General features: G+C 40.2%; 1 protein-coding gene across 1 annotated transcript in view; it reads left to right on the top strand.

Moving 5' to 3' along the window:
• Positions 1 to 14385, top strand: part of Dsg1 (desmoglein 1) — a 29097-nt gene extending 14712 nt beyond the window's left edge. The window contains exons 7-16 of the mRNA XM_050135024.1: positions 354 to 520; positions 1770 to 1904; positions 2207 to 2392; positions 3780 to 4039; positions 4368 to 4507; positions 5981 to 6319; positions 8717 to 8853; positions 9169 to 9241; positions 10985 to 11193; positions 12223 to 14385. Of these exons, the coding sequence (XP_049990981.1) occupies positions 354 to 520; positions 1770 to 1904; positions 2207 to 2392; positions 3780 to 4039; positions 4368 to 4507; positions 5981 to 6319; positions 8717 to 8853; positions 9169 to 9241; positions 10985 to 11193; positions 12223 to 13308 (2732 nt within the window). The 3' untranslated portion in view covers positions 13309 to 14385. The remainder of the gene's footprint in view (positions 1 to 353; positions 521 to 1769; positions 1905 to 2206; positions 2393 to 3779; positions 4040 to 4367; positions 4508 to 5980; positions 6320 to 8716; positions 8854 to 9168; positions 9242 to 10984; positions 11194 to 12222) is intronic.
• Positions 14386 to 25581: the final 11196 nt, after the last annotated feature.

Raw genomic sequence — 25581 nt, 5'->3', positions numbered from 1 at the left:
AAGTAAGCATAGAACCACACAGTAGAAATAAGGTCACATAGCACAGTTGGGAAAACATTAACTGAGTTTTAATGCTACTTTATTTCACCATAAGCGTTTTGTTTCAAAGAAGTTATATTAGAATGAGAAATGGAGTCGGAATAAAAGACTCTATTTCCCTTCAGTAATGTCTAGGTTCCTATTCAAATGTGGTCTTTTTTATCAGGACATAAAGAAAGAAAGGAGTTAATATATTGGTATGTTGATGTTGTACAAATCAAAGAAAGTTGAATGCACACTGCCTAATCACAGATAACATATTGGACCATAATAATGTTCATTGTCCAATTGTGGCAATTGCCCTTGATTTCTAGACACGTTGGTCATGAAACTCGACGCTACCGATGCAGATGAGCCAAATAACTTGAACTCACAGATAGCTTTCAAGATCATAAGACAGGAACCTTCTGAGTCACCAATGTTCATCATCAACAGAAAAACTGGAGAAATACGAACAATGAATAATTTTCTAGACAGAGAGGTAATTCTTCATCTTTAAAAGATTTTTATTCAAAAGGTGATGGTAATAAAGGTAAAAGTACTTAAGGAAAACAACTAAAAGAATGTGTTCAAATACTGCATATGTGTATTATATTTATTTCTTTATTGGGGGGAGTGTGGTCATGTCCAGCGGTGGCATGCTTGTCAAGATCAGAGGACAACTTCTCAGGGCTGTGTCTCTCCTTCCAGCATACGGGATGGCTCTCAAGTTGTCAGGCACTGTGGAAACTACATTTATCTGCTGAGCCATCTCGCTAGTCCTATTTTTTATATCAAATTTTAAATTTAAATGTTTTTGTGCACAATATGTTTTTATCATATTCTTTTCCCTCCTCCAAATCTTCCTAGATTCTTCACCTCCCTACCCTCTCAATTTCATTCTTTCTCTCTCTCTCAAAAGAAAAAAAAGATCAAAGCAAATTAAAACAAAATAATAAGATATAAGTATCAAAATAAAAGATTCACATACACACACAAAAATAGGTGTCTGTTTTGTGTTGATCAGCTAGTCCTGGACATGTCTTTGTGTATAGTTGATGTGTCTAGTGTCATTCCATCTGAGAAAACTGCTTTCCTTTCCCAGTTGTAAATAGCTTCTTTGTGTCCACTTCTCCTCGGTGCTGGGATTTTGGGGATTTTTATGGCCCTCCACGATCACAGGGGATTCTGGGATCATGAAGAGATGTTCTGAAGTTATACCCATAAATGGGAATTAGTATGTTTATGCACAACTCTAAGGAAGGCTCCATAACTTTCTAAGTGTAGAAGCACCTCTGAATAGAACCAAAACTAGAAACATCATCAGCGACTCCATCTCCCCCCTCTTCACCTGTCACTAGATACTCCGTATTTGCCTTGAGCACTCAGTGAATCTTTGTTCATAGTGCGAAATTTTCATAACATGTATCCTAGATGCATCATAGCTTTCTCGTTTTGAACATTCTGGCCTGTCTCACCCTTCAGAACTTTCTCCTTCCTCTGGACATTCCATGAGCAAGAAAAGCAGTCTTTAACAAAACTGTTGCTTCTTTGAGATTATGCTAGATAAATCACTGGAAATGGAAGGGACCAATTCTGTACTGAGTGATGTGAGGTCTCAATTTTCGTCTCTGTTACCTTGTCTTCTATCGTGGATGTATGTAAATGTTGAGCCAGTGTTTCAAAAGACCCCTGCATAGGACAGACTATCAATGCCTAGTGTGCCATAGCCTGTAATGTGTCTTTTTCAGCAATACAGCCAGTATTCTCTTGCGGTGAGAGGCTCAGACCGTGATGGTGGGGCAGATGGCATGTCTGCAGAATGTGAGTGTGTCATCAAAATCCTGGACGTCAATGACAACATCCCATACTTGGAGCAGTCATCAGTAAGCATTTGCTCTTAGGAATTAAATTTAATGATTCTACATCCATTGCATTCCAATTCCTATAGACACCCCTTCAGTTTTTCAGGTGTGCTCACTACATTGGCTGTCTACAGCACTGGTGTAGACACACGCTTTCCTTAAATTGTTTCAACAGTAGGAAAAGTGGGTTTGGACCATGAAGTATGCACTTATAAGCAAGGTTGCTGCTTCTGAATAGTTAACAAGCTGTGGACAGCGGGGTACAGGTTCTCTCCCCTGCTTTGGAGATTTGGGTATTTCTGATATTCTGCCTCTTGTTTCAGTATGACATCGAAATTGAAGAAAACTCGCTGCACTCGCAACTAGTGCAGATCAGAGTCATTGATTTGGACGAGGAGTTCTCAGACAACTGGAAGGCAGTCATTTTTTTTATCTCTGGAAATGAGGGAAACTGGTTTGAAATAGAAATGAACGAAAGAACAAATGTAGGAGTTCTGAAGGTTGTCAAGGTATGGCATAATTATCCTAAATAACTTGCTTTGGGGTCTTTTCTTGTTCAAAATATCAAAGTTAAAATGATATCAACATTTTATTAATGAGTCTGTGAAATGATAAATTTGCTGTGCTTTAAAGTTATATAAAATGAAAATATCTTTAATATGAATGTATGTGCTTATATTGCTTCAGGAAAACAAACATTAAAAATCTGAAACCCTTTTTTCAATACAGTTCTCCAAAGATTTGTAAACAAGGGGCTTTCAAACAACCAAGTATGATTAACCTTTAAAGTTAAGGTTTTATTTGTGTTTATTTAAAGATTTATTTTTTTCATTTCTAATTACATGTGTGTGTCCCTATATCTCTATGGGGTGTGTGCACATGAGTATAGCCATATTATCTAGGACTGGATACTAGGGAAATAATCTCTAATCTATTTCACTTCAATTTTATATTACTCTAAAAATTACTTACCTTATTTTTTCTTAATAGCTCTATGTAAAAACTAGGATAGTTCTCCCAAATATGATAGTATATTTTAAATCCTTTATTATAATTATAGAGAGGTAATATAATTATGGTGTGCATATATGTGTGTATATATGCATTCATGCTGAACACACATATGTGCTATAATTGGTATTTTAAGTTGTAAATAAAACTAATTATTTAACATAAAATTTTAGATAGGAGAGCTCAGTTTATGGATATTTTTATTTAAAATAAACATTCAAAAAATATATTTGGTATATGGGGAACACATCAGGTATTTGGCAAATTTTATGAATTGTGAATTTGGGTATCAATTTCCATAAGAAAACTTATTGCTTGATTATTTTACAGTATGAAATAATTTTTAGAACATATTGAAGAAAATAAATATTTCTTCACATATATATATGTATATATACCCACACATATTGAAGTCACATTGAAGTTGATTTTTAAAAATAACTCTGCAAGGATAAAACTAGTGAAATGATCAGTTCTCTGATATATTTGACTCATATTTTGTTATAAAAAGAGCTACTTTCTCAGAAACATGCAATGCTGTCAGCTCACATATATTGTCTTTGTGCTACAAATATATGGATTCAATCATAGGTTGAATTTAAGTATTTAACTGCTTTGTTGAGCGACTAGGATTCATGTCCTGTGCTTTTAATCTTTTCAACAAAAGATCCAAGACAACTCGGTTTTTCCCTTACTACATTCGCATGTGTCTATCTTAATCTTAATACCCAACAAATAACGTATACTAGGTAAATCAAATGGATTTATGTTCAATTTTATAACCGAAAGAAGAGCACAATAAATGACTCTGACTAGTCTCAGAGGGTTTCTCTGTCCTCTGAAGGGTATTCTTACAGGAAAACTAATTCCTTTTGTCTTTTCTAGCCACTAGATTATGAAGCCATGCAGAAGCTGCAACTTAGTATTGGTGTTCGAAACGTAGCTGAGTTCCACCAGTCCATCATTTCTCAGTACAGAATCACAGCAACTATGATCACTGTAGCAGTAAGGAACGTAGTCGAGGGCTCCGTGTTCCGGCCAGGCTCAAAGACATTTGTAATCAACAGCCAGATGGGAGCAAACTACAAAGTGGGAGAGTTTGTAGCCACCGACCTGGACACGAACCAAATTTCTACAAATGTTAGGTAAGCTGGTGTTTTCCAGCTAAAGTTATCATCTTAAGGAACCGTGAGAAGGGAAGAAGCAACCTTACGGGGTCGGGGAAGGGTGGGTAACGGAGTGCATGTGATACGAAGGCAAGAGCTGTTGGGAGAAGGAAGGGGAACTGTCAGAGGATGGCGGGGTGTGAAGTGGGAGCGGAAAGAAGGATGAAGGAGAACCAAGTGTGTGACACACACTTCTGAAAAGACACAATCAATAAACCTGTTATTTTATACTAACCTTAAAAATTAATTTTACATAGTTTCTTTTTAAATGGTAGCTTTAATTTCTATTGTATTCTTTTGAATACAGATATGTAATGGGAAATAACCCGGCCGACCTGCTGGCTATTGGCTCAAGATCAGGCATAATAACTTTAAGAAACAGAGTTACTAAGAAACAATACGACATGCTTAAAGGAAGATATGAGGGAACAATACTGTCAATAGATGGTAAGAAATCAATTTAACTTCCTTCCAGAGTAAGCCAGGCTTAAATATTCTCATATGATTTAAAAATTACTATTGTATTTTAAAGAAATCCCCTTTTCAATATAAGTTGTCATGTTGAGCAACGTGTATTCAAACTGTCAATAGCGTGAGGTTAAGACTGAAGTCTGAGATGAGACTGGGTGGCTGTCATGTCCCATCACCTACTGATTCCTAGATCTTACCAAAGCCATGTCACCCATCTGCACCCAGCTTTCTATAAAATGGGTCAATAACAATATATGCAGATAATGATAAAAAAAAATAGCAACGCATGTAACAATAGCATGAATGTCATAGAATTCGTGGGATAGCCTTCAAGGTCAGATAAATCGTCTTAGAACTATGCCTGCTGCACATCTCCAGAGATTTAATTCTTTTCTTCAGAAAGTAAGGACTGAGTCTTAACTAAATACATTCCGGCTTTTGGGCCAGGCTCTGGGGCTCTGTCAGTGAAAGTAAGACTCATATCATAGCCTTGCACTTGCACAACCCCAACTCCAACTCATGTCCTGATTCCTCTCTGGTGATCCCACTTCCAGTAATCTTTGGGGAAAGCTAAATATAGAAGGCTGGTTGCACGGAGATGCTGACAGCACTGTCTTCCCCAGGTGCTATTGAGAGCAAGATGCACAAGTATCTGAGGAAAGAAACTGTCGTCCATTTGATACAAAATTATGCACCCATCAGAAATTATGTTAATCAAATGAGTACTTAAGCATGAAAGAGTGTGTGCAGCTTAAAGTTTATAAAACAACCTTCAAATCCCATTCAAAGTAGAATGGACCATAAGTCAAGCAATGTACTTAAATAAGCAACTTGAGATTTATCATAAGGACAACTGGTCATGACAGCATCTACAAAGTTATCCTTATGTACTGATGCTATGGGTTTCGACTCACATCTGCTTGTGGTTTTGCATTATTCAGTTTAGATGTAATATCTAACCAGCACCACTATAAACTACCCAGTAAACAATATCGCTGGTAATAATGACTAAGTTAGTTAAAGTAATACTAGTCGATACTAGTTTAAAATCTGAGTAGAAAGACAAAGGAGACAGATCGGTTGGTGAAGTCTCCAGAACCTGGACAAAAAGCTGGGCATGTCTGTTGCCACTCGTAATCTCAGTGGCAATGGGGAGGTGACCCTTGAGCTGAGTCTTTTGCTAGTCAGTCAGCCTAGCCTTACTCCAGGAGTTTCAGGCTGCTAAGGACCCCTGTACAATCAAACAAGAAGTGGGTAACACTTGTGGCTCTACACCTGAGATTATCCCCCAGCCACACCCAGCATGACAGCCACACCGACTGAGGGAAGTTACTGAGTTGATGGGAGTAAAGACAGAAACAAGTTGAGGTGGGAAAAGAAAATGGCTCTGTGTTTCGACGATTACTCGGCTGTGTACAGATGGCTATTCCATTGTGAACCTTGTTACAGATAATCTTCAAAGGACCTGCACTGGAACAGTCATCATTGAACTTAGTGGCGATGGATATGATGAGACAGGCACACAGGACAATTCAAGTGGTAGCAGCAATACAGGAAGTAGTACAGAAAGTGGTAGCTCTTCCGGAAGTGGTAGCAGTTCTGAAGGTGGCACAAATGAAAATACTTCCACTGAAGAAACACAAGTCACCACAGGATCAATGAACAATAACAACAATGGCGGTGGTGAAAGCTACGATGGTGATACTGACAGGCAAATCACTGGAGACAATGTTCACTTGGGTCCTGCAGGCATCGGGCTGCTCGTCATGGGGTTCTTAATCCTAGGATGTAAGTGCTCCAACACTTCCTTTGGCGTGGGCCTCTCAAAAAGGATGGGGAAAGAAATAGGATTTTCATTCTTTGATAAAATATAATTTACATCCTCCTACAGTATGTAATCATCCAGAGATGTCTGTGCTTGGTATTGAATTTACTGGGGGCAGGAGGGTCTACATAAAAAGCCAAGAGCATGAAAGGCTTCACATTAAAATAGAGAAGTCCCATGGCGAAGACTTTAAAGTTGTGCCGGTAAGGGATCATCTAGGAAGCCAGGCTGGATCCTGGAGGATCGCATACAATGCAAGGTGGCAAAGTTTAATGAAAAGAACCAAACAGGGCAGGTGTTCAACTTAACAAGCATGTCTTCCAAGGATTACCTAACAGTTATGAGTTTTGATGTTGTTCTTGCAAAATAATTACTGCTACTTCCCTCACAGCACCACTAGATGATGGAAAGCTGGCACACATGAAGTCCATGGCACGTCCTGGGGCCACTACAGTAGCTTTAGTTATGGACAGAAATACAAACACAGAGTCCTTTGGATGTTCCAGGTGGACTTCACCATTGCCCTGGATTATGATGGGAGCTGGAGTAGAAAGGGAGGAGGGTACTATCTTGAAGCCTACACACTGTCATATAAGTTAAGGCAAATGTTGACATTTGCAACTGTGTGAGCTGACACACATCTGCCATTCAGGCGATTGGGAGGTGGAGACAGGAGGATCATGAGTTTGAAACAAGCATGAAAGATATACAGCAAAACTCCAAGTAAATAAATACAAAAATGTGAAAATTGCCATTTTCAAGTGTAGAATCATAAAATACTGGTGGTAAAACATGCCACACCTATTTAACTAGTTATTCACAAAATGTTCATTGAGATAACTCACATACAAAATTTTAAAATATTTTTCTGCCATCATTTCTCTCTTTCAAAAAGATATATTTGTTCTTATTTTATGCATATGGCTGTTTTGCCTACACGTATGCAAACATAAAGCACGTGAACCTGGTGCCTGCAGAGGCTATAAAGAGTGCCACAAATCTCTTGGAACTGAAGCTGTTGAGAGGAGCAGAACCTGGTAACAGAACCTGGGTCCTGTGCAAGAGCAAGAGTTCTTAGCTGCTGAGCCACCTCCCTAATTGCTCTTCTTTTCTCTTAAGCCGCGAATAGCTATAAATGGATACTAGGTTTTCTCTGCCTTTAAATAATGTTTCATTGACATAGATCCACCTAAATCACAGAGAAATTTGGGCATGCCAAGAGAGAAGTTTAAAGTTGAGCACTGTCCCTAGAATTTGAAATATATTTAAAATAAAATGATCGTTCTGTGTTAAGTAACAGAAATTCATTGCTATTGGCTCATCATAAATAGAAATAAAAATAAGGACCAGGAAGAGGTTTATGAGAAAGATGATGAGTTTAAAAACACATTTTTTTCATCAAAATGAAACAAATAAAGGGAGATGTAAGAATGCAGAGTGAGTGTGAAGTGGACAAGAGTTGAGATAATCCACACAATTTCTAGTCCAGTCTTTGTTTTACTGAAACAAACTAAATGCCAAAGAGCTGGTGGTGACACCCTAAATAATAGCTAACTTTCAGTTTCAGTTTCCCTAATATCACTGTCCAACGTCAGATAAGGTGACTAATAAAGACATTCAATGTTATACATAAGCCTTTGAGTCGAGAAGCTTCTCCGAGCTTTACGGGCATCCTAAACAAGCAAGACTCATCAAATTCTTTGCCTTCTCTTTCTTCCTCTCCTCTCCTCTTACCTATGCCCGTCTTTATTCCCTTCTACCATTTGTACACCTTTCCTTTGTATCCATTCATTCGAAAAGATCTAGCAAGGTTCTATGGCAGAAGGGAATACATGAGTGAAACCTCAAACAGATTAGAAAGAGAAGACATTGCCAAAGTATGACAGTGTCATCATCCTGAAAACAAAATCATCCTGAAAACAAAGTATGACAGTGTCTATTTATGCGAGAAATATTTAAAGAAAAGAGGACTCCATGGGGGGGGCAATAACCTTCGTGAGGATAACTGAGTAATTGAATGAGATTTTCCCTTTAAAAAAAAGAGAAAAAAAATGTGTGCATTGGAATAGTAAGTACAGGCACAAAGGTTCCAAAGCGCTGCCTGAATTTAATTTAGTCTCTCTTGTTTTCCTGATGGATGGTGGGGAAAAGTATCAACTATTTTAATCATATGATTCTATCTATGATTTTAATACTATAGAACAAATTAAAATCCACTGTAGTCCGGTGTTTCCAAGCTCATGTTTATCTGGGGGTCTGACTATTATTAATTTCTCATACTCTCATTTAATGCTTGGAAATCAGATTGTTCTCTTTCAACATAGCCCACTGCTGACCCCTTACTTCTCTCTCTTCCACAGTGGTCCCATTCTTGTTGCTTTGCTGTGATTGCGGAGGTGCCCCTGGTGGTGGAGCTGGCTTTGAGCCTGTTCCAGAATGTTCTGATGGAGCAATTCACACATGGGCAGTAGAAGGCCCACAGCCCGAACCCCACGATGTAAGTGCTTATGTGTAAGAATGGATCTTGGGGACTCACTAGACCCCAATGTCCAGACATGGCCTAAAATGGTGGAAATCATTCAGTCTACATGAGTCTTGGTTCTTGGGTAGTGAATAAGGAAGAAGAGAAGCCATCAAAACTCGGCAAAAATCACCAGTGAAGAAACAAGTAATTTGACTTTTAAGAAGAATTCAAAAGCTTCCCAAATAGTGTTCTTTTAGGAATTCTGTGACAATTTTAGAATAAAGAATACATAAGTAGAGAAAGAAAAGACTCATTATTAATAGTAAAATGTTGCCTCTTGTCTTTTAGGGCATAGCTACCATCTGTGTGCCACAAATGCCACCTGGCAATGCCAATATTATAGAATGTATTGACAACTCAGGTAAGAAAAAGAGGATGGTTCAGCTTTGTTTTATTTTGTTTTGTTTTACTTTACCTACTCTTTTTTTGCTTATTTGTTTGTTTTCCTTATTTTTCAAGACAGGGTTTCTCTGTGTAACAGTCCTAGCTGTCCTGGAATTTGCTTTGTAGACCAGGCTGGCCTCGAACTCAGAAGGCTGACTGTATCTGCCTCCCAAGTTCTGGGATTAAAGCATGTGCTACCACTGCCCAGCTACCTACTCGTTTTTTTTTTTACAGAGAAAATATGTCCATTATTGGCATTAGTATAAACACTAACCTATAAAACAATTTTTTCATTTATTAAACTGAAAGCAAGTAGATAAAACACTTTCAAAACCTTCCAAAGTCTTCAGCTAAGGTTGTGCACTCATGAGCAAGTTCCTCTTTACATGAAGTTAATACTGGGTATCTACAACTCATCTTGAACCAAACATCTATAGACTAATTCCCAAGGAGAAACCAGCAAGCTACTACTGTAATTAAAAAGAACAATTAAAATAACTTCTTCTGTCAATAGACATAGTCTTACTATTTTATATTTTTAACAGTAAATGCTACTTATTCCACCAGTTTTCTTTTAATCTTTCGAGAAATTATTACTTTTTAAAGATTTTGTTATTTTTATTTTATATGCATGAGTGCTGGCCTACTTGTGTGTCTTTGCACAATGTGTGTAGTGCCCTCAGAGGCCAGCTATAGTTGGACAGCTGTGAGCTGTTATGTGGGGCTAGGAACCAAACACAGGTCCTCTGCAAGAGCAGCCAGTGCATTTTAACCAATGAGTCATCTCTCAGCCCCTAAAAAATTACTTTTCTTCTTTGAACACTCTAAAAGTCACCAGAAAGGATTCTATTTTGTAGAATTGGATTCAATAGGCCATATATCTCCTATACAATAGATCACCAGTCCCATTTTCTCATCCTGATGTCTCCATTTTTTGTTAGTGTTGCCAATATGTCCTCACTGGATCACATCTACCCCACCAGTCCCCAGTTGGTTCCCGGGACCCATCAGTTCACCAAAATCACAAATATTTATTTATGTACTGATTTTTCATTAAGTCTTTGAATTTTCACACAGCTCCTAAAGTAGCATGGAAGGTATCAGGATAATTGAAATATGAAAAGTGTGTCTCCCCCAAACTCAAGTTTGAGTACTGTGTCATGGGGCGTGGATCCTAGTGTGCATCCCCGGTTCTGGTTACCTTTTATTTCACCCCTCAAGCATGTAACGCTTTTCCCCTCTACTCCCAAGAGCTTATCCAAGATACTTCCAGAAATCTTTCTTCTCATCGTAACTACAACCTCTTTTGGAAACCCAGTGGCTCTTGTGCCTTCTACAGGATGCCACGTGCATCCAGGGACCCATTGGGAGGACACTGAGGTCGTTATTTCACTATAGGTTTAGAGCTACTTAACTCAAATTAGTTCAATTTGAGATCAAACTATTCAGTCCCCAAATGTTTATTACTTCGTTGCCCATCTGTCAGCACATCATATAGAAAAGTCTGCCAACAGATAATTAAAATGAGCAAGCCAATTACTATTAAGGTTTTATTAATATTATTTGGAATTAAATGTCACAATTATCTATCCTTCGTGCATCACTGCATCTCTCCACTCACAAGTACAGCCTGGAATGAAGAAGCTATCCATGATAGTAAGTTAGTTTTTAGCTTACATTACACTAGAAAAAATGAATTGGATGTTTTCAATGTTTTTAGGAGTTTATACAAATGAGTATTGCGGCAGAGAAATGCAAGATCTGGGAGGAGGAGAAAGAACGACAGGCTTTGAAATGATGGATGGAGTTAAAACATCCGCCGCACCTGAGATCTGCCAAGACTATTCTGGAACATTAAGAAGAAACTCAATGAGAGAATGTAGAGACGGAGGTCTCAACATGAACTTCATGGAGAGCTACTTCTGTCAGGTAAGGCTTTTAATCCCAAGCTTCTCACCATCCGTCATCTTCCAAACTTCCACCGACTCCCCCGAGAGCCCTGGCAGCAGTCTATTCTTCATGCCCGACAGCCCCTCTTGTTGCTGAATGTTTCTGAAGCTCTGCCGGAGCATTTTACTCTCCTGCCAAGGGCTCTATTTTGTCCCTAGTATGAGTTTCTAATTCATGATTCAGGAGCCACCTCACAACAGCATCTACCCCTCAGCTTCTGCTCACTTGCCTTGTTCACAGCCAACTGCTCACCTTGAGCCTCTGGTCATTCCGGTCCACTGTGCAATGCTGGCTTGCTGTTATTGTTGTTGTTGTTGTAGCTTTTTTGTTTTTTATTGTGTTTTGTTTGTTGTTGTTGTTTTGCTATTGTTGCTGTTGTCTTGAGCAGTAAACTCTCTCATCCAGAATAGGATCCACCTTTATTGCACACTTTGTTGTGCTCTTTTTAACACAGTTTATAATTTATCATTGCTAACAGTTTGTTAGTTTATGGCCCCTATTTTTATAATTCCAACCTAAGAATTATTTTCATGATGTTGCCAATAAAACCTGAATCTAGAATCAAATTGTTCCATTTTGTCAAAAAATACCAAAACTAGCATCCAGAATCATTGCATTCATCTTGCCTAAATGAAAAAAATATGCAATCCCGAGTGAACCCGTCAACTATAAGGATTCCTTTAGACCAAAACTGTCCCTCCCACTAACTTTTTGTGCACCCTATTTTTATGTCCCTCCTTTTAAGTTATTGATAAAAATAAGCATGTGGATATTGGAATGTGATTTCTGTATTCAAAGTGCACTATTTAAGGCAAGTTCATCTACAGAAAAATTTATATAGATCAAAATGTCTTGGAATTGTAGCTAAAACAACTTCCACCTGAACTCTTTCAAGCATCCAGGAAATGATGTTTAAAGTGATTCTAGTGAATATTAGAATTTAGATACATTCAACTCTAAAATTGTTGTTACTCTTTGTTTCATTTTCTCTCTCCTGTGCAAATTCAGAAAGCTTACGCTTATGCTGATGAAGATGAAGGACGCCCGTCCAATGACTGTTTACTCATCTACGACATCGAAGGTGTAGGCTCCCCCGCAGGCTCCGTGGGCTGTTGCAGCTTCATCGGAGAAGATTTAGATGAAAGCTTCCTGGATACCCTGGGGCCCAAGTTTAAGAAACTGGCAGACATCAGCCTGGGAAAAGAAATAGACTCATATCCAGATCCCGAACCTTCTTGGCCTCCTCAGAGCACTGAGCCCATGTGCCCCCAGCAAACAGAGCCCCATACTAGTGGACACCCACCCATCTCCCCACATTATGGCACGACCACAGTAATTTCTGAGAACACCTACCCCTCCGGCCCTGGTGTACAGCACCCTATGCAGATTCCTGACCCTCTAGGCTATGGTAATGTCACTGTGATGGAGTCCTATACCACCTCTGGCACTCTGAAGCCCTCTGTCCACTTTCATGATAACCGACAGGCTTCAAATGTGGTCGTGACGGAGAGGGTAGTGGGCCCCATCTCTGGTGCTGATTTGCATGGAATGTTGGAGATCCCTGACTTAAGAGATGGATCCAATGTTATAGTGACGGAAAGGGTAATAGCCCCAGGCTCGAGTCTACCCACCTCTCTGACCCTCCCTGCTCCTAGAGAGTCTTCAAATGTGGTTGTGACAGAAAGGGTGATCCAACCAACCTCCAGCATGGTGGGCAACCTAAGCATGAGCCCTGAGCTATCAAATGCCCACAACGTGATTGTGACAGAGAGGGTGGTTTCCGGTGCCGGTGTAAGTGGCATTAGCGGCACCACTGGAATAGCTGGTGTTGGAGGCATAGGCAGCAGCGGCCTGGTTAGCAGCACCATGGGTGCTGGTGGCGGGGGTCTGAGTGGCGCTGGAGTAGGTGGTGGAGGCACCGGGCTGACCAGCTATAGTGGAGGCGGGGGCATGAGCAGCATGGGCGGGACAGCCACTATTGGCCACGTGAGGAGCTCTTCCGACCATCACTTTAGCCAGACAGTTGGGTCTGCCTCCCCTAGCATGGCTCGGAGTCGAATCACAAAGTACAGTACAGTACAGTATACCAAGTAGTCAGGGTCCCAGAGTAGTGTTCACCACCATCGTGGTGACTGACATTCAACTCCTGCCCCCCACATCTAAGAGTGCAATTTATGCTGCAGAGAAGGTTATAGGAGACGTGTGGAGCGAGGTGAGGAGCCACAGTAATGGAAACATTGCACGGGGCAGAGTGCTCCCTCGCATTGGGAAACTTTTCTTAGATTAACACTGATGAAATAATGACGGTGAACTTGAGGCACAGTCTTATTTGTGGCTATGTGGTCTACAGGGTTGGTTTTGTTTGTTTATTTGTTTAATATGTGTGCCCTGTAGGGTATCACCAGCATGTTGCATGAATAAAATGTGGCTGTGTAAAAGCATTGACTTTAAGTGGCAACTGGAGGAATTCTTCTTGCTGTTCAGAAAGTAACCGAAAAGATTTCGCTGAGTGGCTGTGCTCGCTTAGGTGAGGAGAGGCTGACATTTTCTTCCCATATACCTTGTCTGTTTCACGGGTAATCCAAATTAAAAACCCTCCCACAGATTCAGGCCAAGGCTAATGAAATTGTAACTACATAGTTAAGTGTAGAAGACCCCAGTTATCCTTACCTTGACCACATCTAAACTGTACTTAATGGAGTAATTTTCAAATTAAGAAATAATGTCCTAGAAGGAAATCCACAGACAGTAGCAATAGGGTGAGGACTTATTTAGCCCAAAGTGAGTTCATTAAGTCTCCTGTGGTGTCAAGGACTTCCCAGCTTCCGTTTGTGTTTCACGGTGTGGTGTTTCAGGCTCTGGTTGTGTTTCACAGGTGTGTCTCAGGTTCCAGTTGTGTTTCATGGGTATGATTTTGAAGAGTGTTGCTTACTGGGGAGGTTGTAGGCCAAATGCTCATTTTTTTCTCTTTGCCGCTGTAGTGAATTAATAATAAAGGAAAGTTGCCAAGTTTACCTTAGACCAAAGCAAGTGACCATGATGCGGCTGCCATCACCGGTGTTGAGTCACCCCCTCAGTAAGCAGATGGGGCTGTATTAAACCTTCAGTCTAAGCAGGAAGTGACACTCGCTCCTGTGCAGCTCTTTAGTGCACAGTTTCAAAGATAAAATAGTTTTCTGAGGCTGAGCTGTGGGTGGGGTGGAGGGAGGGGAGCCTGCAGTGTGTCTAAGCTTTAGGGTAATATTTTAAGGGGATCTGAGGGGGGGGGAAACCTGTTTGGTTTTGGAACATAAAAGCTTTCTTGAGTGGGATGTTAGAGCAGAATTGTTTGTTCAGTAAAGGAATACCCTACTATTAGAGAGAATTGAGACTGGTGCTTCACTTCGGATAGTCCTCTGCTGTTACGGGGAGTGATCACACAGGACCCTTTCCCAGAGCAGATGCTGTTTTGGGAAGAGTGAAAGTGGCTAGACAAATCCACTCCTTAGCTAAGATTTTTGTGCACACGACTTAGAAATTCTTCATTTGATCTGTCAATAATCTCTTGCCTTCTAAGTGTTCTGACTTAAAGACAGTTTACAAGCTATGGTATGATATATTTTTCTAGCTTTGAAATTTGGTTGTGTGCTATTTATGATGTGTTGTTTCTGTGTGTTTGACATGCGGTGTTACCTGAGTTAAAATCTCTCAGAAGAACCAAAGCCTTCTAAGAGACAGGTACATTTACTATGGCAAGGTAGAGGAATCTTTTCTTGTTTTTAAACTCAATGTTAAAAATAAGGGCACTAAAGTGAAATGGGATATGGCAAAATAAAGAGAGAGAAAACGATGGCCCTGGAGTAGTGAATTACATGCAACTTTTAAAGATTTGTTTTTCTTTTGCTACTCATTTCTTCATTGCTACAGAACACACCATCTGTATATAACTTCCAGCACGTGTCAAAGACCTAGGAGCGATTGATGAGCCCAGCTTGTTCATGAGCTTACTCTGTTCTATATAAGAGCAGGTGCACTGACTTTTGTAAATGTTACAGTGTGTCTAATTTCAGCTGTAGAATGCATGTAAAATTTTGCTAACTGGAAGTAAGCTAAAATGCAAAGGTGTAAATAAAGTCGCTCAGGGGGAGTCTTCCGTTTTCTTCTAACATTTAGGTTAATACACTGAGGATATGGCATTTTTTTTTCTTTTTCTTTCTTTTTCTTAAGCAATCTTTTTTTCATTTTACATACCAATCTCAATTTCTACTTCCTCCCCTCCTCCCAATATGCCATTTTTAAGAAATAAACTCAAAAGGTATTTGCTGAAATATAATTGGGATACCTCACTTTGGAAGTTTGAACAGATAAAACTAATATATTTTTACTTACGTATTTACTTCATCCAAAGGAAAGGTCTATGGCTACAGAAAGTGTATTCATTGTCTTAATGTTATGTTAAAGATACCTGTCTATCGTTACTTAGGTATCTGCTGAATTCCAAAGATTTTGGAGGGGGCGTCTAACAAGTGACAATATGGCCACCTTTAATAAATGTGATTAGCTATCATTAGTTATATAAGACCTGGGAAAATAAAATTTTAAATGGAGAAATTATCTCCCATCTTCCTAGGAAACTTAACTTCAGATCAAACTACTTTCAGGATTGTACAAGTGTTTTGTTTAGCCCCTCATTCTACAATAGTTTTTTTTTTTTTAAATCATTGCATCTTTGAAAGGCAGTTGTTCATGAATGGCCTTTGGGAAGGATTTTGCTCCTCTCTTTCAGTGATTTAATCTGAATCACAAATGTTATTCCACCAATAAAGGAACGACATGGAATCCTCTCACAAATAAATAGATAAATTTTAGGTTCATAAACCAGGCTGAATCCTAAACCAACATGCTTTTTTTCAACCAAAGGATAAAGAAGCAAATAGAAACATAATACTATTCGTGTGTGGTTTGAAAATAAACCATACTACAACATCTGGCTTTCTGAAAAGGTGGTCCCCTAGGGACAGAAAAAGGTGTGCCACAAATTCCTTATTGTTGAATATGAACCAAATGACACGCTCAGTTGATTTTGGTACATACCTCCAGAAGTGTCCTTGTGTGCTGTTTACCTCTTCCATGAACGTTGTTGGATGCACTATGTTTGCACAGAAAATTTTACAGAAAAAGTATTCTTGGTATTCTTGATATAAGTTCATTTGGACATCTGTTAAACATTATGTATAAAGACTTTACTGTCCTATTTCACTCACTGTAATGTGCTAACAGAATTTTAATTATATATCTTCAAAAATCACACTTCTATATTGAGTAGATGTTTTCATTTATACCATTTATTTCTGAATTCGTGCCAAGATTTTGTTGACAACCAAGGTACAACTTGCATGACTTTAGTAGAACCTTAAAAACATTACAGTCTCTTTTGGAAAAACATTGAAAATCCAGATAAACTCCCAAGTGCTTAGCACACTTCCCCACGTGTTTAATAAGCCCCAGCCCTTGGGATAGTTCTGGTGTCTGGAGGCCCACTGCATATTGCCCCGGGGTAGCACAGTACAGCTCTCACATCCATGAAGCTCAGTCTGCCACTGCCTCCAGATTGCTCATTATTTGTTAGGGCAAAGGTCAAGGAGATCATCCAACCATCCACCAAATACTTTAAAATGATGAATAATTTGTTTTCTTTAATTCTCTACATTCCCTTTTTTTTAGCTGTATTTACACAAACACATTCTGACCAAAATGTACTTACGTTAACACATTTTTCTTACACTGTTTCCCAAGCTTTCTAAATTCTCGTGCCCAGCTTTTGCAGTGTTTGGAGACAAGGTGCTTTCTTTCACTGTAAACACTTGGGGATTATATGGGTGCTAGTTCCTTGCTTCATCATCTGTTGACTATTTTAAGACAGTTTGCAATTCCTGAACAGTTGTATTTGCAACAATAAATGATGAATATGCCTCTATTTCTTCCTGAAATTATATGTTTGGGGAGATTTTAGATAAGAAAAAATAATTAGAGTGTATCAAATCCAGTTATTATTTTAATTTCATATTCAGGGAGATCATTATTTTACTGTCACGATATTTACATATCTTCTCATTCTTCTTTTTTTAGCTTCCTTTCATTCTGTGTCTACTGGTAGGCGTCTTCTTCCCAACACTGCCTGGTGACCACACAGAGCAGCCGTCACCAGCACACTCCCCACACTCAGAAGTACAATAATAAGGCTTGCATTTAAACTTTTTAAGAGGCAGTGTTTCTTTTATATGGAAATATTTTTGTAAACAAGAGCGTTACGACAGCAATAAACCATGCTTAAGGCCAAAGTTTATTTGATACCCTCCCCTTACTCCCCGGCGTTTTCTGGAAGTTTCACAGATGAGACTATTAGCCTTGTGGACAGTGAAGGTACCCTAGCTTCCTACAACCCTTCTGTCTGCACTTTCACCTCAGCAACTGCAAGCCTGTGAGGTGGACCTCAGAAACCACCCCGGGATTTCATTGGAATTCCTTAGCAGTCATTTAAGAGAATAATGTCATAAATGACCCAAATCCTACTTATTGCTGTTGTAAAGACCATGGAGTACAGTTCTCCTTTGAGGACCCAGTCATCCACTCAGGCTCACTTCATTCCTTCCCTCAGTGTCTCCATCTGTGAACAGATGTTCTTAGCTCTGTGAAAAACACCCTTTGATAAACGGCAGCTCCCCTTCACACTGGCTCATCTTCAAATTATGATCAGGCTTTACTCAACGTGACGAATCCCTGGGGACATTTCACATTCAAACCAAACCATTCTGCCCCTGCCCCGGTGGACTGGTGGCCAGCTCATAGAGGAGGATGCTTTCATTGCAACCTCACTCCATAGCCTGTCCTTATCTGTTTGCTTGGTTTGGGTTTTGATGTCTCTTATTAAATTATACTGATTATATATAATATTGGGTTTCATTATGATACTTTCATGCATATATATATATATATATGTATATATAATGTTTTTCAATCATATTTAGCCCTCCACCTATTTCCCTCTCTAGCCCCAGTTCCACTCTCACCAATCTCCTTCCTCTTCTCTGCCTCCTTTCTACTTCATGGTGTGTGTGGTGGGAGGAGGTCCCAGTGTGTTTCATTAGGCTTGGCTATATGAGCGCAGGTGAGGCTTGTTTCCAGGAGTGTGGACACTTTACCAGTGACTACACCTCTGAAGAAAACATCTTCCCTTCCCCCATCAACTATCAAGTGTATATAAATCCTCAGGAGAGGTAGGGAGGGGACCTCGTGAGTCCCTCCCCCTTCCATGATGGATTGTTGACAGACCCAGTCCTGTCCAGATCTTGTCAGTGTAATCACAGCTGCTGGAGTTCAAGAGGTCAATGGCTATGTTGTGTCTGGAAGTTGTATAGCACTCCCCAACCCCTGCCCCCTCCTGCTCTTCCATGTTTTCCATCTCTTCTGTGATGTTCCCTGAGCTCGAAGGGAGTGATACAGGCATCCCATTTACGGCTAAGACTCCATCAGTCCCTTATTCCCAGTACTTTCACCAGCTCTGAATCTTGGCAGCCACCACTGACCACTGCAGAGAAGAGATTCTCTGAGCAAAGCTATCACAGCACTAACCTCTGGGTGTGAACAAGTTATGTAGAGAATAATTCCACGGGCTCATCATGTCCTTTTAGTGTAGTGATGAGGCGAGCAGGCCTGCTTTTCGTCCTGCCCGGCTCCCGAACAGCTAGCTTAGCCCCAGAAATAATAACACATATTATTCTTTTAAAATAAAAGCTGTATTCTTTTAAACACTGCCTGGCCCATTATCTCTAGCCTCTTATTGGCTAACTCTCACATCTTGATTAACCCACTTCTAATAATCTGTGTAGCACCACGAGGTGGTGGCTTACCAGGAAAGATTCAGCATGTCTGACCTGGAGGCTGGCTCCATCGCATCTGTCTGAAGCGTCTTACCTCACTGCCTTCTTCCTCCCAGCATTCTGTTCTGTCTTCCCCGCCTACCTATATTCTGACCTATCAGGCCAAGCAGTTTTATTTATTAATCAACCAATGAAACAACAGATAGATAAAGACCCTTCTACATCATTTTAGCTAAACAACAGCAGCTTTTCCACCAGGGTCTGGGACCTGCTGGCAATTCAATAGCATTGTACCACAAAAGTCCATGGTCAGTAACAGTCCTCACACTCAAAGGTCCAAGGCAGTCTCTTCTCTCCCATCCACCCCAAGGCTATCCTGGAACTTGCCAGGCAGGCAAGAATGAGTTTGAACTTGTGATCCTCCTTCATCCACATCTGACATGCTGGATTACAGGTATGTTTCTATGCTAAATTTCTGTGGGCTGGGGATTGAACCCAGGTCTTTATGTATGCTAACTAAGCAGTCCACCAACTGCACGACACTCTCAAGGCAACCCCCTAAGTCTGTGAATTGAAAAATCACAAGTTACATGCTGTCAGTACACAACAGCCCAGAGTAAAAATCCTAGTTCCAACAGTGAGAAGTGGAGACACAGCAAGGAGAGATTGGACCAAAGTAACATAGCAAATACCACATCCTATACCTGCATGTCAAGTAGCTCCACCTGTCTAGTATCTGAGGCTTATGATGGAACAGTCTGTGTTCCAAAGGGCCTGGGTAGCTCCTCCCTTTCAGCTCTGCCTCCTACCACACACAGAACCTCTGTGTAGGAGCAGGCTCCATCCTGTGCCTGCAGCTTGCCTCTACAGACCTGTCACTGAAGCGGAGAATATATACATGAGGTATCGCTCCATGATGTTGTCAACAGCTGAAGGAATTCTTTTTAGAGACAAGATATGTTTTGGATCCAGGATGTACTGTTTAATAAAGCAGGTTCCTCTGGGTGCACCCCAAGTCAATTTGCTTCAAAGCAGTCTCAAGTTGATCTCCTGGAGGCAAAAGGGTATTTTAGAATATTGGTGGAAGATTGCTTATAATGATGCCCTTCAGGACTCTCTGTGTACTGTTTCATTTGCCTCAGGAGTACGGTATGGATAGCCCTGAGGGGATTTCTCTCTCTGGTGTCAATGGCATTCATTGCACATTACATGAGTCTCTGGGAGAAAACAGAGACATGCAAGCAAAGGGCACCTATAGTCACTGAAGAAAGACATTAACAATGTTTCATATAGATGATGGACAAACCCACAACAATGTCAACGTTGGCAGCAGCAGAAGCACTGTTCCCCGCTGTCTCCTGCAGTGCCCAGTAGGGCTTTTCCAAGATCTCCACCCAGCAGGCTTGGTTTTGCCTCAGAAAAGAATTTTAGGATGAGCTAGTATGAAGCAGAGCTGGAGTTCAGCAGAAGACTTTTCAATGGGTTTCAAAATGGGGGTTAAAAGAAGGAGAGGAGCTCAGAAAAAGAGAAAGAGAAATTCAAGAGTGTGTAGGGGCTTCTCATGGGAGAGCCGGGGTTCACCAGTGTATCGGTATTTCTCAAGAAAGAGTAGGAGTTGAGTGTCTTCAGAGACACTGGTGGTGGAGGCTTCTGAGGTTTCATCTCAGAGGGGATCTAGGGGCTTTGTGTTTCCTGCCCACCAATAGATGTTACTTCAGTTTGAGACCTAAATCCTAGATCCCAAGGTGTGCAAGAGAATCGCCTTAGCGAACGAGGTTTACTCTTAGGAGATTCCCCGGAAGAATGTCCGAGAGAAGGGTGTGCACACACGCCAAGTCAGTCACTTCAGTCTAAATCTCACTGTGCATTGTCTTGACGAAAAGCTGAGAATAGTAAGAACAGTCCATTGATCAAACAGTATGGAAATGCCAAGTGTGGTGGTGCATGCCTTTAATGGTGCCACTTTCTTGCCACACCATTGGTGTCTGAATTCGAATAAGATGAATTCTGACACAGTAGGAGACCAACTTTTGTTAGTCTGGCACCCAGTCTGCGTACCCCAGTCATATGGACACCCCAGACCACGCACCCCAGTTTGAATAATCCAGCCTGTGCACCCCGGTTTCCCAATGCTAACTGTTCTTTGGGATTCTCTTATACAAAACCCAGAGGAAAGAGATTCTGCCAGAACGTCAGAATGCTGACTCTGTTCTCAACAGGACTCACGTGCGCTTCCACCCAAGATGCAAATGTCACACTTCATTGCAGGAAAACCCCTTCAAACTCAACTTGTGAGCTATTCCTTTAAGACAAATGCCCTGGTTCATCCAGGCTGTGGTCTTATTCTAGGTTTACTCAGAGCTGGACCACAAGACAGAATTTGGGATGATTTTGGTTAGAGGTGACCAACAACTGGGAGCCAGTGAATCTCATGCCCACCGCAGGAGCATACAAACCGTAAGGGAGATTGTACATTTATATGCTAACTGCTTCCAGCTAATAACCCAGGCCACCTGCCACCTAGGTGGGTAAAGCTTGGGCATCACTGAAGTAAAAAAAAAAAATGCATATGCTAATTGCTTGAATAGGTGGATATGAGCAAAACATGGAGAGCACTTTATCAAGACCATCTGTCTGTCACCTGGCATCTGTCACCTACACTCGGGATTGTCCTGATGGGACAAGACTTACTTGGGCATTCCATCTATAAATAAAAATAAGACCTGATCTAAGGTACTGGTGTATTGAGAGGGTATAATGGCCCCCTTGTCACTAACATTGGTATTTATAGCACCTACATCAATTAGATGTTTGCCCTGTTGGGAGCCCGGGCACTCACTAACCTCTAATACATGACTTTGCCTATTGTGGAATGATCTAGATAGATGACTGTTCGAGAATCTGTTTATTGTGAGAAATAAAGGTGACTGGTTCATCAAAGTTGTCTCTGCAGCCATGATCCCAGCGTCTTCCAATACATCGCTAGCAGCGTCATGCCAGTGTGCTCCGAATGAGACAGAACTTTACAGGTAGCTTATTTTAGAAGGGACCTCAGTGCTTAATACAATGCTATTCACAACTAAGTAATGGCACCAACTTAGATGTCCAACAACAGAGGACTGGATAAAGAAAATGTTGTTCTTATATACAGTGGACGTTTTCAGAACCATGAAGAAGAAAGTGTTGTGTGCAGGAGGCTGGTGGCAGTCATTTTAGATGAGTCATCAAGCTCAGAAAGAGAAATGTCATGTTCTCTCTCACTTCTGGACCCTAGACAGTATAGAGACATTGAAGCATAGATGTGCTGATGACAAGAAGCAAGCTATCTGTGGAATAAAGGGGACTAACTCACAGGAATAAAGGGAAGGAGAAAGGGGATCCTGAGAGAGTGTGAGGAGAATATGTTCAAACTATATTACATACATACATGGAAATGCCCTCATGTAACTTTGTACAGCTAAAAAATTAAATCAGAAAATGGAATAACTCAGAGGTAGATCTATAGGTCATAGCCCCACATGAAACAAGACAGAATCTGAAAATGTGGGTGTGCTTAATAACGAGATTTCTAAATTTATTCAGTATAAGTAAATAAAATAAGACACTGTAAATGGAAAAATGGGGCACACCAAAAAAATTACATTGTCATAAGATAAATATATATATGCATAAAGTTAAGCAGCAAATTTTGCATAAACAAACAACAATTTATAAATTAACATGTTAACTAGAAGCTTGACAGTTGCTTGCTGGATATGAATAAACGCTGGCTGTTTACTCTTCATATTTTTAATTCTGACATTCATCAGAGAAAACTCAGTTTAACAGTTTTGAGTCAAATTTATAGCAAGCTTTATTTAAATATTAAATACTGACCTGTGGTCAGAACCACTCCCTGGAGCTTCCCAGCCAAGTGGCCCACAAATACATGTTACAGAGCTATTTAAGGAAAACCCAAAAGGCCACTACCATACTTTCCCATGTAGCTTTGTTGTTGTTTTTTCAAGAATTCCCAACATTCCAGGAAGTTACCTGGTCCTTGGCAGGTGGGCTTACAGGTTAGCTTAGGGTATCACAACATCACCCTGAAATCCATCCTTGCTGTGATGTCTGTGTGAGAACTGAGCCCTGGACCACATCACACTATCCCTCAAATGCCCACCCCTTCAGAGACGGCTGCTTACTCTGAATTGCCCCTTGGTATGATTAGGTCTCTGTGAATTGAGTAACAAAACGTCTTAACTTCATCATAATGCAGATGAGTTTTGGTCAGGTGTTTTAAATATTTCAGGGGAAAGATGGTATTTGGAAATATTTGACCTGACTAGTGTCTTTTCAAACCATAAGGCAACTGAAAAAATAATAATAAAAAGTTTTAAAAACGTTTATTTTCTAAATATTTGAAAAAGACTTTCTTCTCTAAAACAAAACCCTCAAAACGAAGTACAGCATGTGACTTTCTTCAAGCCAAAGTCACAGTAAAATAGAAGTACGTCCCAAGTTCAGTGAGTGCCATAGAGAGATAAAGAACAAGGTTCTGGTCACTTCCCACTGTGAGGACAAGATGCCTGAGAGAGTGAACTTAGGAGAAAAAGGGTCCTTAGCCTCAGAGGCTTCAGCCCACGGTCGCCCGGCCAGGCTGCTTTTTGAACTGTGGCGTGACCAAACATCATGGCAGGCAGAGTAGCAGAACCTGCTCACCTCACTGCACTGCACTGCACACAGGTACCCAACAGACCCTCCCAAGCCCCTCCTTACAGTAGCTAGACCTAACTCCTACAGGCTGCATCACCTGCCAATCATACTACTATCTGGGAGCTAATACTTTAACATACAAACTTTGGAGAACATTTAGATAAAACGTAACAAACAGCATTAAACTGCCTAATTGGTGAGGTGAAATCCATAAAACCTTCTAAAGTTTTCCATGTGCTGATCGCTGCAAGAAAAAAGAGAAGTATTTCCTCTGTAAGGGAAAATGATACAATTGCTCAGTCCCTTTGCAATGACATATGTCAAAATACCCCTTCATCTGTGCTCTGCTCTTGATGACAGGCAACGTTCAGACTGTTCCCTGAGTCACTAGGGCAGGCAGAGGTCATTCTTTGCAGAGAAGACAGGAGCGGCATGGTTCTCACCCACAGGCAGCCTTATTCCACACTAACAGAGGAATCCCTTCTTTGTGCAGCATCTTCTGTCGGCAGGAGCTGAGACTTCATTGTCAACAAGACGAGCTGCTTCGGAGATGAATAAGAGGACAAATGTGAGCCTGCAGGAGAGTGCAAGCCTCCCTCTCTGAAGCAAGGGAAAGGGACCCGAATATATGATAGACATAGGATATATGATAGATATATGATGTGCTTGAAAAGTCAGTACAGACAAGAACACATTGAAACAGAATAAAATTTCAAATAACAGGAGAAAATTATCAGAAAGGAAATGCTAATGAATGAGAATAACAAAAAATAGAACCTATATTTAGTTATTAACTTAAAAACATATTAATATGTAGAAAACAGCTTATATCTATGCGTAGTGCCATAAATCTTAACAGATATCAAATGCTAAAGATTAGATATGTTAGAAAGTTGAAAAGAATTACTGCTTATAGAGAATCTAATATAAGCTAGTTCGTTACATAATTATACCTAATTTAACTCCCAAAGGAACTAGAAGTAGAAATTTATAATTAAGAGAAATTAATTAAGGCAAAGGGAGGCTGGGGAAGCAGCAAATGAGTGGCCCTGGCAGAAACAGCTCTAAATGCCCCGTGTTTCCTGCTATCACACGGGCATGGCATATTTAACTTAACTTCGGATAAGGTTCTAATTTGACCGCCATCAGAAAACTGGGATCCACAGTTTGGGATAGACTTTAAATATGGAAGCCATTGGAACTCCTGTGCAACGAGGCCAGATAATAATGATAAATGAAGGAATGGGGCTTTTCAGTAAAAAATGGCAGAGTTCGTGCATTTTATTCTACCAGGCTTTAGGAAGCAAGATAAATATAAGAATGGGAAATCATCCCTGTCCTAGAGGAATTTGAAAGTGGTAACTAATCCTCGAATCCAATGCACATATAACACAAATAACATTGGATAAATCTGGTAAGATCTACATCCAAACTAGGAAGGTCTCCCTAGTTTGTAAGAAAGTTCACCCTTTTTTTGTTTGATTGTTTTAAGTCGAATTCTTTTTTTTTTTTAAATTAATGTAGTCTTTTATTTGAATAAGGAGGTAGATTCTGTTTATATTCAATTTCCTTTACATTTACACCTTCTTTTGCAAGATTTGTGTTTATTCCTGGCACACTTTTTGGAAAATATAATCACAAGTTAAACTGACAACCAAACCAAACAGTATAAACAATCCTTACCAGAGACTAATTTCCTAGAGATATTCCATTAAAGAAAATGGTAAGTTTATATATATGAATATTCATTAAGTTTCTCTGCTGTTTTAAGATTTTTTATTATTTATTTATTAAAGATTTCTGTCTCTTCCCC

Source organism: Alexandromys fortis, unplaced genomic scaffold (assembly GCF_014885135.2).
Source record: "Alexandromys fortis isolate MF-2015 unplaced genomic scaffold, M_Fortis_MF-2015_v1.1 scaffold_25, whole genome shotgun sequence".
In the NCBI taxonomy this organism is placed as follows: domain Eukaryota; kingdom Metazoa; phylum Chordata; class Mammalia; order Rodentia; family Cricetidae; genus Alexandromys; species Alexandromys fortis.
The sequence above is the reverse complement of the archived record's forward strand: the minus strand, read 5'-3'. Positions and strand labels throughout refer to the sequence as shown.